Source organism: Paroedura picta, chromosome 7 (assembly GCF_049243985.1).
Source record: "Paroedura picta isolate Pp20150507F chromosome 7, Ppicta_v3.0, whole genome shotgun sequence".
In the NCBI taxonomy this organism is placed as follows: domain Eukaryota; kingdom Metazoa; phylum Chordata; class Lepidosauria; order Squamata; family Gekkonidae; genus Paroedura; species Paroedura picta.
In genome coordinates, this window is record NC_135375.1 from 64766324 (window position 1) to 64783847 (window position 17524).

General features: G+C 41.4%; 1 protein-coding gene and 1 pseudogene across 8 annotated transcripts in view; both read left to right on the plus strand.

The window, feature by feature from the left end:
* Window positions 1-17524, plus strand: part of AGTPBP1 (ATP/GTP binding carboxypeptidase 1) — a 94503-nt gene that overhangs the window by 12956 nt on the left and 64023 nt on the right. For 6 of the 8 annotated variants that reach the window (XM_077344625.1, XM_077344626.1, XM_077344628.1 and 3 more), the window contains exon 2: window positions 6965-7036. In XM_077344625.1, coding sequence (XP_077200740.1) covers window positions 7005-7036 — 32 coding nt within the window. In that variant the 5' untranslated portion in view covers window positions 6965-7004. Of the gene's footprint in view, window positions 1-6964; window positions 7037-12186; window positions 12344-17524 lie in introns of those variants that run through there. The other 2 variants (XM_077344623.1, XM_077344631.1) reach the window with 1 other exon arrangement.
* On the plus strand, window positions 7083-12074 carry LOC143841033 (peptidyl-prolyl cis-trans isomerase A pseudogene; annotated as a pseudogene).

Here is a 17524-nt window from a genome sequence, read left to right on the forward strand (position 1 = left end):
TAGAAGATTCAAGATTTCTAGGTCCTGTCATTCCAGTTGCAAGGCTGGAGATGAAGAATCTTTGCAGAATTAAGTCAATACATTTAATAGAGGGATGAGATATTAGTGTAACTTAAAAAGCAAAGATGAAAGTTCTAAATGATAGTCAAGCCTAGTGCAGTATGAGAGAAGACTTTAGCACTGATGTAAGCCAAAGAACCATGCTAAGGCTTTTATAGGAAGGGGGAAAGCACAAAGTGAGAAATGGAGTCTGAACTACATACATTATGCTTTGTGTTTCAGTCTAACAGCAGTCATGCTAATTTCCCACTGCTCTCCTCTCACTGGGATTCTATAATTTCTCAGGAGGTGAGCAGACAAATTCTTCACTTCCCTTTGTTTATCCCCCCCTCCATTGACAGTATCATTGATTGGATCACCTTATTTCAGTGTTCTGTTGCTCCAAAACAATGCTGTGTCCTCTTCAGGAAAACTTTGCCTTGGTTTACTTACGAAGTTCTGTTATTGTGTACCTGCTTCTTTGATTGCCATAAACTACCATTTTTTGCTTTTTGCTTTAGTAGTATTAGAACTTAATACCTTGGTAACAGTTTTCCATCTGCCATGAAACTTGGTGGGCAATACTAGACCAATAGCATGCTGTCAGCCTAACATACTTCAACAGGGTAGTAAGAACAAAGTGGAAAGAAAAACCATGAGAGTACAGAGCACAAAGGAATGTGTAGAGATTGTAAAGTGCTTGGCTAATCACACATGAAACTACCTTACCTTGAGTTGTAACATTGGTCTGTTAAGGTCAGTGTTTTTTACTCTGACAAGCTGTTGGTCTTCAATGTCTCAGGTTAAGGTATTTCACACCACCTGATTCTTTCAACTTGGAGATGCTGACAAATGAACTTTGTTTCTTCCATGTAAAAACAGATGGTAGACTGCTGAGTTGCAGCCTCTCCACAACAGGGAAGGGTGAAGCAAGGCAAAGATAATTAAGTCCAGGAAAGCCCATGTTTTCCAGCAGAGATATAATGGTGTTTTCCATACACAAATGGGCTTGTGTAGCTTTCCTCTAACTGCTGTGGTTGCTAGTACAGCAGAGCAGCAACAGGGATTTCATATAGTATGCTAAAATATGCATGGGTTCTCTGAATTCCTAGCTATATAAAAAGTACGTTTCTAATATATTTCATTGTGGAGATATGATCTCCGCTCCCCCCCCCCCATATGTTAACCACAAGGAAAGAGGAAAGAGACTTACTTAAAAAAAAAATCAGGAGTCCAGAACACAAATATTGATATAATGGTGTATTGATATAACATTATTAAATCACCTTTTTTAACAAATAAAGAAACCCCCTCTGCAGTAGAGCGAAGAAATGGCCACCCTAGGGAAAATCGGTGATGTACGAGCAGGGCCAAGAAAATCCAAACTTTTCCACCCACACAGCAATGACCCAGGCTTTCTTGAGAGTTTTTCCAAAATGTTTTGAGAAAAGCCAAGTAAGTTTCCAGAAATGAATGAATGTGCCAGGATTCTTTTGGGAACCGGGTAGGGGTGGGGGAATACTTCCTGACAATATCAAATTCAGGGCAAATAACCTATGGGGTGGGGTGGCTGAACCTTGGAGGATGAACACTGTGCTAGATGGAAGGCTGTTTTTGAGCAATATATTGATAAATCATTCCGCAAGCCTTATATATATGACTTTAAAAACAATATCTTTATTACTGTTATGCACTTGAACAGATATTCATTTTAATATGAGCTTGTTACTGTGTCATGTAAGTTGTTTAAAAATAGAATATAGTATTTTAAAATGTACCCTACCTTCATTACATGTAAAAAATGCTTGCTTTGTGTTTGCTGTTGAAATAATTCAAAATTGTCATGTTAAATATAATTGAAATTGGGTACAATGCTATAGAAAATCAGTAAATGTATGGGGAGCATTAGTAAAGTTGCAGTGATGTAGTCTTATCGATCAATTCATGTGGGTCTTTTGGGGAACTCACATGAACTGATGGCAGAATTTCTTATTCTATATTTTCCAGATTGTACATTTTTCTGCCAAAATTCTTGTTCAGACTTTAATTGTTACATTTTTAAAAATCTTATGGATCTTTAGAAGGGTAATTTCAAGATTTCTATTCTGTTTCCTTGTACATATGTTTACAATTTATCATTTTAATGCCAATTTTCACTCAGGTTTTCATATATGTCTTCTTCCTCAGAGCCTTCAGAAAGTGAGTCATGTTTTATCCAATTAATATCACAAAGACAGTTCTTTGTGCCCTAGCATAGCGGTCCCCAACCTTTCTCAGGTCAGGGACCACCTCCAGGGTGAGGGGAGAGCTGACGGCCCGGGTGCTGCACAAACGCGCACGCGCAGTTGCAGCCTATGCGTCTTTTCGCCACCAGGTGGTGCTAACGCACATGCACGCAGTTGCCGTGTATATGCGTTTTTGCAACCGGGGGAGCTAATGCGCATGCATGTTTGTGTTGCCGGCGTGCCAGCGGCTGCGCCTCCCTCTTCTCTTTCTTCTCACTGTGGGCGGGGGGGGGGAGACAGGCGCGGCTTCTGGCGGCCCGGTACCGTGGCCTTTGCGGCCTGGCATCGGACCATGGACCGGGGGTTGATGACCCCCACCCTAGCAGAGACATGTTGATTGAAATGGTGATTTGTATCTAACAGTACATCCATGGAAGATGTGTTGTGTTTTCTCTGTATTCTTGTAACCCCTACTGAACCTGGAGAGGAAATTCTAGGAGTCACACGACTTATTTGGAGGAACAGCTTTCTGGACTGGAAGGAGGGACAAGAAACTGAAATTGCCGCCTCTTCTCTCTTATATTAGCAGCACAAGATGAAACCAAGGAAAGTGATTCCCAGGCTACTGCTATATGTATAAAAGCTCTGAGGAACTGATAGTTTGAGCCATGTATTTTATTATTTTGGAGAATTTTTTCATCAAAGAGAGGCCTTATAATTTGAAAACTTCAGTAGCAAACAATGATTATTACCAGTATTACATCCCTAGTGGGGGGCTGGGGGGAGATTTCTTGGCTATTGAAGAAATTTGTAATACTGTGCACAATAGAACCTGTTAGCCAGAAAAGCATGATAAGTAGATATAGGTCTGAGATTGAGTAAATTAATTTTATTTATATTTTTCTTTATTATTCAGCTGTATATCACCCCTCTCCATGAACAGGCTAGGGACATAAAACAGTTAAAACAACATAAAATACTAAAATTAATAATTAATTGTCAGCAGCTAACTACACCCCACCTTTTCCCCTAACCATCCTCTATCTGACATGCAGAGTTGATAATATGTACCAGCAGAAGAAGGAGAGGAGGGAAACGAAAAGGAGGGATGACCATATGCTGTTAAACCACCCTGATTTTATTCGCAGGCCTGGCAGAAGAATGTTGGCTCTGTGGAACTGTGATAGCTCTGATCTCAGCTGGCAATTAATTCCACCGGCCTGAGGGCATGGTTGAAAAGGCTCTGGCAAAGGTCAGGTGGGACCAAGGTTTACCAACAGATAGGCACTTTGAAGTGTGGAATGTTCTCTGTGGGACTTACTGGGAAAGACAGACCCTCGGATATGCTGGACCTAGACCGCATAGGGTCTCAAAGGTCATTACCAAAAGTTTGAGTCTGATCCAGAACTCAGTCAGCAACCAATGTAGCTATTGCAGGGCAGGGCATATATATGCTCTCCCAGAGGTCCTTGTGAGGGCCCTAGCAGCTGCATTTTTCACCAGCTGCAATTTCTGGGTCAGAGCCAAGGGTAGATTGAGTTACAGTAATCCCCACTCTAAAGGTGGCCATTGTATGGCTCACTGTAGCAAAGTCTTCCAGGGCTAGATAAGGCACTACTAGCTTCACTTGGCACAGATGATAAAATGCCAGATGAGCTACTTTTATTATCTGAACATCCGTGGAAAGGGAGCCATCAAAGAATAACCCAGATTCCTGGAAGCATGCAAAGTAATCAGTTGCATGCTGTCAAAGCAGGGAAGGCACACTTTCTTTCCTGGTCCCTTCTTTCTTAGCCACAGGACCTCCATTTTTGAGGGATTAAGTTTTATATGGCTCTGTCAGAGCCACCCACTGATTGCCTCCAGACACCTGCCAACAAAACTTGGCATTTATCTTGTTGGTTATATATCAGCATACTGATGACACCTTAGCCTTTACCCTGGGACCAGCTATGCAAGGAGAGGAATATAGATATTAAATAGCACTGGAGAGAGAATCATGCTCTGAGGCACCCCACATGGGAGTGAACAATGACAGGACTGCTGTTCTCCAACAGCCACCCTCTGTCCCTGACATTGGAGGAAGGAGATCAGCAACTGTATGGCTGATCCCTGTATCCCCACATTGGTGAAATGGTGAGCTTGAAAGCTCATGGTTGACAGTATTAAACACTGCTGTGAGGTTGAGCAATACTGGCAGTGCTGACCTGTTTCCAGCCAGCTGCTTTGGAAGGTCATCTATGAGGGAGACGGGTACCATTTCCAACTCGTGGCCAGACCAAAACTTGGAATGGAATGGGTCAAGGACTGATGTTTCCTCATGCTTGTAGCTGGCCTGGAGCAAGAAGATTTCTGGGTTGACTGTTGGATGGAGGAAGGAGGAAGATGTTTCTGTTGCATTTGCTTAGGTTTGTAAATATGTTTAATAGAACCTAATATCTTTAACCGCTCCTAACGGAGTAGATAAAATCATTAAGGGCACCAAAGGTGGGCCCTGTCCGTGATAAGGAAGGGTGCCCATAGGCCCCTTCCCCTGGACTGACAATCGGAGGCTCCAATCGGCAGGCGCAGCATGGCTCGCAATTGGTCCCTTGCTACTGGACTGACTAATCGGGAGGCACAAAGCCACAACACTCGCCACGGGCCCAGGTCGGCCACGGGGGGGGGCAACGAGCCCTGCTGCGCCACGCCCGCATCAGCCCCGGCGACTGCTGGGGTCCAGACAAGCCGCACGGCTGCACCGGCCCCGGTGATCCTGAAGCCCTGCTAGCGCCCGCTGCATTAAGACTGCAGCGGGCTTATTTACTAGTATTACCAATATATGGCAAGATTCTAAAGGAGCTTATCTAGTCCATGTCCATTCTGCGAACCTTTTTTAATGGGAAGAAGTGACCTGATCAGCTTGCATAACAAAGCATAGAGGTGTGAGTCCTCTGTGCTAAATGGGAAACTGAGAAAGATGAAAATGTTAGAACATGCCAGGTCTGGGTATTCATGTTAAAAAGCTATACTTCAGATATCAAAATCTTGTGTTAGCTGTAGCCGTATAGTATTTTGAACATGAAGAATTCCAAATGGTATTTTTAGGATTACACTGGAATCAGAATGGCAGTGTACTTCAGAATAAGTACCTAATGTCTTTATATACATTGTAATGTATATAAAGGAAATGGCAGATATACATCGAGCTTTAGATGGTTTTATAAGTAAATAGCCAAGCTCAAAATTTGGCTAGAGAGAGAGCAAGAGCAATTTTCTAGGAACCTTGTATCTATGGGGGGGGATCTAGATTTCCCCATTCTTTTCCCCCTACTCTACCTCAAGAAAAAACTTTTTTAGTAAAATCAAAGTGTATGCTATAGTTAATTATCAAACGTTTAAGTTATTTTACTGGTTTAAGAATGCAGATCATAGCTTCCATAAATGTATTAGCATATAAAATTGTATTTATGCAATTTAAAAATATAAATTCCAACACAGTTAGTTTACCTCTTCTTAGAGAAAGTGTTCTGCAAATTAATCCCACTCTGTGTTACCAAAGCATATGTCTTAATTTTAGACATCTGAGAACTAGCAAAACAAAATTAATAGAAGCCATGATGGTTCCAGTAAGCAAGATATTGTTTTTTTTTTGTTTTAGACTTAGTCTTCCTACAGTCAGACTAAATGACTATGATCAGATTTGAATACTGAGTTAAACTTAATGTTGAAATGTATTATACAGGGAGAGTTTCGCATTGTGAGCATAATAGTTAATTATTTTCTGGGGAGAAATTGCAGTCATAATGTTGGAAGCAAACAATACTGTTCTTACAAAAAAAATACCTTAACTTGCTATGTTTACTTGGTAGTTGTGGTTTGAGAAATATACTGCCATCCATTTGCAATAACATGACTGTCTGCAAACAGAAAAATAGCTTTCTGCTGAACATTTTTTTTCTTTTGAACAATGATACAATAATAAAAACTGGATTTGTTTATTACAAAGGAGGGATTACAAATGTCAAGGCTTTTGGTGATGTTGTAAATCAGTTTGAATATGTGTTCCAGACAGCTTTGAATACAGAACTGTTGGGATGATGATGTTATAATAGTCCAAAATCACTCCTATGAGGACTGGTCTACAGTTTTCACATAACATTCCTCAAATCTTTTCTGCTTACAAAGTTTTTATTGAAAATAAATCTTGGAATATCTTGGCTTGCATATTCTTTACTGTTTTGTTATCTAAAATGAGAGCAATAAACTACAAGCCAAAACATTTATATTGCCAAAAGAAAAATACAACAGTCTCTCTTTGCTATTTCCATCAATATTCTTTTTAGGCACACTTCTTCTCCATGAGTTTTCTCATTTTCAGTTGCATTTGCCACTAATACACATTCCCCTGCAACCCCTTTCTAGTTTCTTGCTCCCTGCTTAACCAGAAGTCCAAGCTAGTTGTTTTCCTGCCTCATCAGCCACAATGTTCAAGATGACTGTCATAACCGCATGACTGTTTCTCTCTCCCTTAGTTTGCAGTTCCCAGGGACACTGTCTCATTCTGTGAAGATTATTTGGGTTCTACTGCTAGCCTTTTCCAGATTTTGTTAGTCCCCAAGCCAATGGTCGCATAAATTAATTAACAAAGTTTGTGTCAGTATCTCAGGAAAATTTTTGCATTGGAGCATGCCCTCATGTTCTTCATATTGTTTTTATAGATCACCTGAGATGTTGTTGTGAACAACTATTCTTTCCAAGATGAATAAAGTAAGAACAGCATCAGAAAAAAGGTAAGAAAAATTTGAGCAATTTGTGCTGTATTTAGGGCTGCCTTTGCTGGCAAGTTTGTTTTTTGAGTATGAAGTACGTTTCAGATGCCTATATCTATAGCCAGAGGGGACATAAATGTACAGTTCTAGTAAATATCAAATATTTATATGCTTTTGTTTCTGCTAGACCGTACTTGCCCGTATAGCGCCATGGCTGCTGGTGCTAGAGTCACCACTGCTTTTATTATCTCCCCCCCCATTCATTCCCTCCATGGCCAATCTACTGGTCTTCTTCAACATAGCTGCTGATGGTTAGCCTTTTGGGCATGTCACATTGCTGAGAAGATTCCAAAGACAACAGAGTTTCCATGCTTTGAGCACTGGAGAGAAAGGGTTTGGTTACAAGAGATCCTGCTTCCACAGAATCATTCCAGGGTTTATGTGCCCAGGTGGTGACTTTACTCACCATAACGGAACAGGTGGCAAATCTATTTACAGTGAGTAGTTTGCTGATGAGAACTTCCTCCTCAAGCACACAGAACCTGGCATCTTGTCTATGGCAAATGCTGGCCCCGATACAAGTGGATCTCAGTTCATCATCTGCATTGCCAAGACTGACTAGTTGGATGGTAAACATGTAGTCTTTGACCAGGTGAAAAAAGGAATGAATGTTGCAGAAGCAATGGAACATTTTGAATCCAGGAATTGCAAGACAAGCAAGAAGATCACCATCTCTGACTGGGCAGTTGTCATAAAATTCCTTTGTCTTAACCAGTCAACCATTTTTTCCTGTGACCCTTGTACTCCTGACTTACTGATGCATTTTAATTGGGTTTCAATTTCTGTTCCCTCACAAGTTCAGCTGGATTTGAAGATGTTTGTTTACAAAATGAATAAAACAAGTTAAAACTATCACAAAAAGTATGCATATGCTTTTGGGATAATTTTTGTGTCTTTATCGTGGTTTGAATCATATGTACAAAAGTTCTACAGTTGTATAATGAGTTGTTTAACCAGAACGAGTTCCTCTTGTTCTGCTTGAGAAATTCTTTTGCAAGAAAAATGGATTTCCAATGATTTTCCCCTTCTGCTGTATTCCATGCCATACCCTTCAGGATTAGCTTTAAAGAAGGCATTGGTGGTGGTAGAAGATGCTATCAAGAGCCAGTGTGATGTAATTAAAAATGGTGGACTCTAATCTAGATAATTGGGTTTGATTCCCCACTCTTCACCTGAGGCCCGCTGGCTAACCTTGAGTCAGTTACAGTTCTCAGAGTTCTCTCAGCCCCAAATAGCTGCTTGTTGTGGGGAGAGGAAAGGAAGGCAATTGTAATCCACTTTGAGATTCCTTCAAGTAGTAAAAAGCGGAGCATAATCTCATCTAAACTGTATACAATTTTCAGCAAAATATATGCATAACAAAATATTTAACAACAAAGCTGTGTATAGTTTGTAGAGAAAACATCAGGGACTTTGATACAATGAATGAAGTAATGCAAGTGTAACAGTTCCATATATTACTTCAATAATAAATTTGCTGCAAACTATTGCTTAACATATTGCCAGTAGTGCAAAACTGTTAATCATCAAAAGTGATCTGCAGGTTTTATAGGAACTCATAACATAAATTCCCCATTCTTACACATGCAGCCAGCTGGGTAATTTTGGGCCAGTCACAATTCTCTCAAAGCTCTCTCAGCCTCACCTACCTCACAGGGTGTTTGTTGTGGAGACAATTAGATCAAGATGGGTAGCCATGTTTGTCTGTAGCAGTAGAAAAGAGCAAGAATCCAGAAACACTTTAAAGACTAAGAAACTTTGTGGCAGGCATGAACTTTCATGAGTCATGGTTCGCTTCTTCCAAATAAACATGCTTGTTACATCCTCACATCCATTTTACTGAGTTAAATAAAGCAATATTTGATTGATTTTATTTAATTTAAGTACAGCATAATGCCTGATATTATAAAAAAATACCAATAAATACAGGCTAAAAGCATATAAATGCAGGAGCTATACATTATTGATATAAAAAGTAAAGGTAAAGGTATCCCCTGCACAAGCACTAAGTCATGTCTGACCCTTGGGGTTACGCCCTCTAGCATTTTCTTGGCAGACTCAATACAGGGTGGTTTGCCATTCCCTTCCCCAGTCATTACCATTTTACCCCCCAGCAAGCTGGGTACACCCTGTGCCACAAGAGGCTCATACATTATTGATATACTATATGTTATATCCTTATCCATTGTTCCTCTTAATGTTTGTGAAACAGCCCTGGGGGTGGAGAGTGTCTTGGCTGTCCGAGATGGAATAGGGCCAATTTGGTCACACCCTGATTGGCCCTCCCTCTCCAGCTCCTGCCTTCCTTCCCTGGAGGCTAGCCACTATGCTCTCAGATGCCTCAAAGACATACAAAGACACAGAGAGCCCTGCCAAACTGCAAACGACCCCTGATTACCTGCTATGGCTCCTGCTGCAAGGGAGAGAGACAGACAAACAGAGACAAACTGTAAACGAGCCCCAAACTGCAAACAACCCTTGCTTCCCTGCTCGGAAGGAGTCCTGATTACCTCCTATGGCTCCTGCTGCTAGAGAGAAATCTGTGCCTGCCGGTGTCCCTTGGGTCTTAGCGCCCGTTGCATTCCTGGTTGCAATGGGCTTTATTGCTAGTCTTAATATATTTTAAGAACATTTAAACAAAACTAGAATTTCTGTTCTGTAATTAAATGGAGTAGGTTGCTGTGGTTGATGATTTTATTTATTTGCTTCCACAAATAGCTACCTTAACCTAATGGCTGTTGCGCAGAGTTTAGCTACCTGCTTGCATGTTGTGGCATTTCTTTCCCTGATTTTTTCTTGGTCCATTTTATAAGTTATATCCCTAAGCAGAAGCAATATTATTTTAGAGCAAGGTGCCTCATAAAGAGAACATCTAAAAAATACATGCTCTAGGGACTCCAGCTCTCCCTGCCTCTCAGCTCATGGGATTTTCTTAAAGCACCCCCCAACACCACAAATGGGAAGACATCACACCTTGCTAGTGTGAAGGCCCTCCTTTGGCTTTTAATTTCCAACCAGGAGCTTGAATATATCTGGACCTGGGAGGAGCAAAGAAATTTGGGAAGCTCAGAAGATTTAACTGGTGCTCTGTATCCTCTAGTCTTTGTTTAACCGTAAGTCTCACTAGGGTTATGCTAAAATGGAGCAGGGATAGGAGGTAAACCCAAGGCTTACTGTTTTTCTTTCCATGACAAGCAACCACTTTGATTTGAAATTATCACAGAGAAGTAGAGGCAATATCCCATCAGTGGCTCAGTGAGCTTTGAGCCAAAGATAGATTGAAGCTATGACAATTCTGCCCTCCATTTTTATTGATTCTGTTTCCAACCTGATCCATGAGCTCAAGATACACTTTGGTATTTGAAAGACAGATCTAAGATGTTTTGATTGGCCCTTTCTGGTGGCAGGAAACATGAAGAAGGAGGCCCTAACAGGATCCTATACAACATCTGTGAGATTTTCTTTTTACCACCACCAATATCGTAATTTGGACCGATACCAATGGCTCTGCTGCAGGGAGAGGAGTTTTTGGTATTTTACTGCCATGTTATTGATTTATAGCTTTGGGAAACTATTTTTAGGTTATTATTGTATGTGGTTTTATGGAACTGGATATTGTTTTGTTATATTACTGTGAGTCACCGCAAGCCAGCTTGATGGGAGTGGCGGTATACAAATCTAATAAATAAATAATAAATATAAATACCTTAAGTGCAGCTAGAATGAAAACGGCTCCCCTGGTACGACAGAATTTCATTACACTCTGGGCATAACTTTCATGCAGATTTGATACATTCCTACAGTGTTCCAGAATGGAACCGGAAGATTGAAAGGTTACCCCCGAAAGATCCTACCTGTTTTGTTGCATTGCCAGCTATAGACTTCTTTTCTGGTGTTTTTCCATAGTAATTGTCAGAACTTGATACCTGCAATAATCCACTAGCCTTACCAGGGCTCTTTGTAGGCCTGCTGGAGTTCTTGACAAGGGATAACAATGTTTGTGTAAAGTAATGCTGGAATGCTCTTAGAAGCTAATTTGGGAGAGTGACAGCCAACAGTATTGAGGCAGTTTGTTAGGTCAGTAATGTAGATGAAGAGCATTGGGGCCAGTAAACAGCCCTTTCTAACATCTTTGCTTGTTATAATAGGCTTAGTGAGATGGACATTTTTATTGCACCTGATTGTAAAAGTTGTCTACCTATGGAAGGCATGCATTAATTTGAGAAGCCTCTTATCAATTGATGATGCTTCTAGATTAGACCATAAATGTACCCTTGAGAATGGAGTCAAGCACAGCCTTAAAGTCTATAAATGCTGCATATAAGGAAATTATTTTATTTAAAATATATTTTTTCTATAAGATATTGAAGAACTAAACAATGGTCAAGCATATCTCTGCCGTCCCTGAAGCCTGCCTGAATCTGATATTATTTTTTCCTGGTTAAGCCAGGAGATAGGCTTATCAAGCAGGTGTCTAGCATATAATTTGCTGACCATACTTAAGTTTTATAGGCCTATAGTCAGCAGGGTCATCTCTTCTCCCTTTCTTAAAGATGAGTACCACGACCACCTGCCCCAGTCTTTAGGAATATGGCCAGTGGAGTTGAAATATATAAATGGTGAAGCTAGGAAAGGGGCCTACACTCTTTTGAGAAGCTCAGCTGTGATTCCATCCTCTCCTGGAACCTTCCCCTTTCTTAGATGCCATCTATATGAACGAATCTCTTTTCTTTAGATTGGGGGTCATGGTGGGAGCTCAGTATCATTTGTAGTCTGTGGGTATTGGGAAATAAACCAATATTGCAGTTAGCTAGTATAGCATAGTTACTAAGGAACTAAGGTACAAATCAGAATGTTTTGCCAATTCAAATGGTGCCTCTATCAACTCATCTGGCAAGCTATCTTCCCCCTCCCCCCGGTGTGGAAATTGCTGTTGTAACGAATGTAACAAAATAAGATTATATAAAGCATTTTGAATATTTGAAAATGTTACATAAATCTGAAGTATTTGTCATTATTTAAGCAAGTTTCTGATTGCAGACATAAAGGAACTGTAGTTTTATGACACAAAATGGTTGCCCTGGTAACTTACATGATGTAGTTATGTTTGGGCTAAGCTCTAGAATTAAGTCACTGAGGAGGACATGATCAAGCTGTTGATCATGCTTAGTTTACAGCTTGTTGAAAACCAGTTATAGAGGAAATAATGGGGACATAAGGCATGATCATTGCTTCCAATGCAGTCAGTATGCTTAGACCTCTTGAAAAGTGAGTACATCTTAACTCCATTTACCCTTGGTCGGTAGAAAACATTTTCTGATGAATGAAAAGGTCATGGATAGATGCTAATATTGAAGACAGTTTTCCTTCATATATGACTTATTTTAATAGTGATTAATACATTTCACAGAGCCTCTTGTGGCGCAGAGTGGTAAAGCAGCAGGCATGCAGTCTGAAAGCTCTGCCCATGAGGCTGGGAGTTCAATCCCAGCAGCCAGCTCAAGGTTGACTCAGCCTTCCATCCTTCTGAGGTCGGTAAAATGAGTACCCAGCTTGCTGGGGGATAAACGGTAATGACTGGGGAAGGCACTGGCAAACCACCCCGTATTGAGTCTGCCATGAAAACGCTAGAGGGTGTCACCCCAAGGGTCAGACATGACCCGGTGCTTGCACAGGGGATACCTTTACCATTACATTTAATACATTTCACTTAATATCTGAAACCAAACACATTCTTCATTATTTTCCATGAACTCTGGAAGTAACTGCTGCAATCTTAACAACAATTTATTGTATATGTATGGGCTGAAAAGGTATAAATTTCTAGATAACTCTTGCATCATCAACAATTAAAACAGTATTCCTTAAAGACAATTATCCTTAGAGCAGTGATACTTGATTAATGGCTCAGGAGCTGCATGTGGTTCTTTGACAATTCCACCTAGGGTAGGGGTAGTCAACCTATGGTCCTCCAGATGTCTATGGACTACAATTCCCATGAATTTGCTGGCAGGGGCTCATTGGAATTGTAGTCCATGAACATCTGGAGGACCACAGATTGACTACCTCTGACCTAGGGCTCTTATTTGTTCCTAAAAATGGCACCACCTCCATGCTGGAGAGGAGAAGAAGCTGACTGCAAAGGAGAGAGTAAAACCACCCCCTAGGAAAACAAGGTAGCCAAAGTAGACTGGTGGTGATTTTACTACCGTTTCTTCATGGCAAGCTTGCTCTCTTTCCCACTGGACTTTAGATTACCATTCTAATATCATTCTTTGTGCTTGTGTACCTACCATGACAGTGATTTAACTGACCCTTCTAAAAACAAATTTAGTATCTCTGGGTACACAGACTTTCCAAGCATACTGAAAAATGGTAAATTTGCCTTCTCAAGCCTTTAAAAAGCTTATAGATTCCTCAGGGAGAACATCTGGGAAGTGGAATTTCTCAGTCTGTTATTTCTTACTCTGCAATTCTTTCCAAGCTATATTTGTTAACTATATTTAATAAACTGTATTGTGCATGCCAAAAGTTAGGCCACGTATGGACAGGATAGGCATCTACATACTTGGCATTGGTGTTCCCCAAGTATACAGAAACAATGATTCTGTAAATTAATAAGAAGATCCTATTTGCCTTGGGATGTTGAGAGCAGAAAACATAAGTTGTAGAAAAGAGGAAGGGGACAGCTGCTTATAACAATCTGAAGGGTTGACGAGGATTTGCATTTCCCAGTTTCCCCCCACATCCTGAAAATTCCTTGCCAGGCCCCAGGTATTCTCTTACAACAGACATCATGGTCAAAAGTTTATCACAAAGGCAATGAAACAAGTCCACCTGCATATGGAGGTATTCAAGAAAAATATTATAATTTTTTTAGAAAGGGTTGCCACCTTCCACCTTGGATATATACAACCTGGTGAAAACTGACCATGGTCATTACCCTGGGAATACCCGTATTTGCTGGCGTATAAGACGACTGGGCGTATAAGACGACCCCCCAACATTTCCAATATAGAGTTTGTTACATTACATTACAGTACTATGGGCAGCTATGTCTATCCCAACTGAAGTGCACCCGGCGTATAGGATGACCCCCCCCCACTTGGAGGCATATTTTTCAGGGGGGGAAAGTAGTCTTATACGCCAGCAAATACTGTATATATAATTCGTTTTAAAAAGGGTAGTGGAAGGAATACTGGCCTGCTGGATAGCCTAATGACTTATTACCAAGGAGAAGATTTATACTGGGGAAATTTTTAATATTTTAAATTATTTGTAGTGATTTGCCATTTACATTCCTGAATGAAAGGACATAGTCTGGTCTGGTCTGTATGTTGTGCTGTCAAGTAGTTTAGCATGACCCCATAAATTAACATCCTCCAAAAGCCTCCTTCAGACCTCACAAACTGAAGGCAATGATGTCCTTTCTTGAGTCAATCCATCTTATGTTGGGTCTTCCTCTTTTCAACTTTTCCTAGCAACTGGCTTAGAGATGTTGTTAAAATATGGATTGTATTAGCTAGCGTATCTTTTATTATTATTGTTTATTTTTTAGATTTATTTCCCGCCTCTCCCGACAGGCTCGAGACGGGTCACAGCAATCTCACCCCATTAAAATTCCCATTATAAACATTGGACTACCAACATGACGGCTAAAGATCCCATCCCTCCCCCACTATCAAAAAAAGGTGAAGAGGATGGAGGGGAGTAACTTACAGTCCGACTCCTAGGAGGGGAGCGATGTCCCTGGTTCGCTGACCCCAGCCTCAACCATACACCTGGTGGAAGAGCTCCATTTTACAGGCCCTGCGGAGAGCTGACAAATCCCGCAGGGCTTGCAGTGCATCCGGGAGGTCATTCCACCAGGTGGGGGCGAGGACCAAGAAGGCCCTGGCCCTGGTTGAGGCTAGGCGCGCTTCCTTCGGGCCGGGGATGACCAACAGGTTCTCACCCACAGAGCGTAAGGCCCTGCGCGGGGCAGAGTGGTAGGCGGTCCCTCCGGTATGTGGATCCCAACCCGCGTATGGCCTTAAAGGTTAAAACCAAAACCTTGAACCAGATCTGGGCAGCAATTGGCATCCAATACCTCAGCACCTGCTGGATGTGAGCCCTCCAGGATGTTCCAGTGAGGACCCTAGCAGCTGCATTTTGCACTAGCTATAGTTTCTGGGTCAGGGACAAGGGTAGGCCTGCATAGAGTGAGTTACAAAAATCTATTCTGGATGCGACTGTCACATGGTCAGGGAACAGGTAGGACGCTAGTAGCCGAGCCTGGCGAAGATGGAAAAATGCCTGGCCCGCTACTCTCTTGACCTGTGCCTCCCTAGTCAGGGAGGCGTCAATGGTCACACCCAAATTCCTACCTTGGGGCACGATGGTAAGTTGCACCCCTGCTAGGGTGGGTAGGCACGCTGCCTGCTCCCACCCCTTACCCCCAGCCATAGGAGCTCTGTCTTGGAGGGGTTGAGTTTCAGGTGACTCTGCTCGAACCATTCAGACACCGCTTCCAAACATTGGAGTCCAGGTATTTGTATTATGTGTTTGTTTTTGAAGCAGGAGATGCTACGAAATTGATAAACTGTCTTGCTCTCCTTTTTCTAATCTTGGAAATACACTAGCATTAATAGAACACTGGTAGTTTAAAAAATAGTGTTTTACCATGCAACAGAAAATGTGAAATGCTAACTTACATAAAGCTGGACTAATTAAAAATCTATTTTTTCTCTGCTCTGTATTTAATGAAGAGAGGCAATAAACGAATAGTAGCTTAATTCTAAATGCAGAATTTTTTTCTTACTGCAGCACCAGCTGCACAGCAAGGAACATTAATCCTTCTTTGACTTGACAGTATTTATTAAACTAGTGTCGTATCCTTTTGCTTTATTGTGGATAGCCATATTTCATAGCGTGTGTAAAACAAATTGTCCCTTGCAGTATAACACAGTGTGAATTGACAACCAGAATGGTTTATGATGCCAAGTTAAAACAGTAGTCTGTGATTTTGTAAAGGTGATGTAAAGAAAGCTATCAACTGGCTGTAGCACCAGAAAGTGTGAGTGACTTTTATTAGTGGCCTTGCATTTTGTATGTTGTTAATAAGATAAACTTTGAATTATATTTTAGACACCTGCTGCTAAAATTAGTATCTGGATTAGACTACAGTAGCACCTTAGACTAAAAAAAAGATTTCAGGGTGGCAGAGCACCTGATTGGCATGCAGAAGCTCCCAGGTTCAATCCCTGGCATCTCCAGTTATACGATCTGATAGTAGAACATTAAGATCTTCACCAGAGGCCCCTGGAAAGCCATGCCAGTCTGAGTTGGCAATACTTACTTTGATGAAACAACCAAGGGTCTGATTCACTATAAGGTAGTATCATGTGTTCATAAGTGTCTCTAAGGTACTACTGGAGTCAAATCTAGCTGTTCTATTGCAGACCAAAACAGCTGCCCTTTGAAGCTACAATGAGGTGCCTGATAATCAAGCAAGTATTCTGCATGCCCTATTCAGTGACTTATAACCCCCTACTGCATAATGACAGTTCTCTTCCCCAAGTTCTGGGGCACAAACCTTTTCTTGAGCACAGACAAACACCCCATCTCAATCAACTCCTCGCCCACAACAATGCAACATCTAATTTGAACATGGCCACTGGTACTAGAGCTTGCAACAAACCCAGATGCCAACTTTGCTGCCACAGACATTCCAATAAAACAATCACTGGACCTAACAACATAACCTACACCATCAAAGGCTTATTTGCTTGTTCATCTTCTAACATTGTATATCCCAGTGGTTCTCAACCTGGGGGTCGGAACCCCTTTTGGGGTCGAACAGCCCTTTCACAGGGGTTGCGGCAGGGTGAGCAGCATGGCTGGGGGGGGGGGGTGCACCGCCACAGTTGCTGCTGCTCCTGAAGGTGCCCGTCAATTTATATACAATTTACATACAATCACGAACAATGGATCTTCAGTTTTGGTTTAATTTCTGTGAAAGAACACTTGCATAATTTAATCGTTGGGGGTTACCACAACATGAGGAACTGTATTAAAGGGTCATGGCATTAGGAAGGTTGAGAACCACTGGTATATGCCATTAAATGCCAACAGTGCCACTCTGTTCTCTACATAGGTCAAACAGGTCAAACCCTCTGCCAAAGAATTAATAGACATAAGTCTGACATCAAAAATCACAGGACTGAAAAACCTGTAGGGGAACAATTCAACTTTCCAGGACATTCAATAAGGGACTTCAAAGTAGCAGTTTTATTGCAACGGAACGTCAAGAACAAACTAGAAAGGGAGATTGCAGAAATCATAGAATCATAGAATCATAGAGTTGGAAGGGGCCATACAGGCCATCTAGTCCAACCCCCTGCTCAACGCAGGATTAGCCCTAAGCATCCTAAAGCATCCAAGAAAAGTGTGTATCCAACCTTTGCTTGA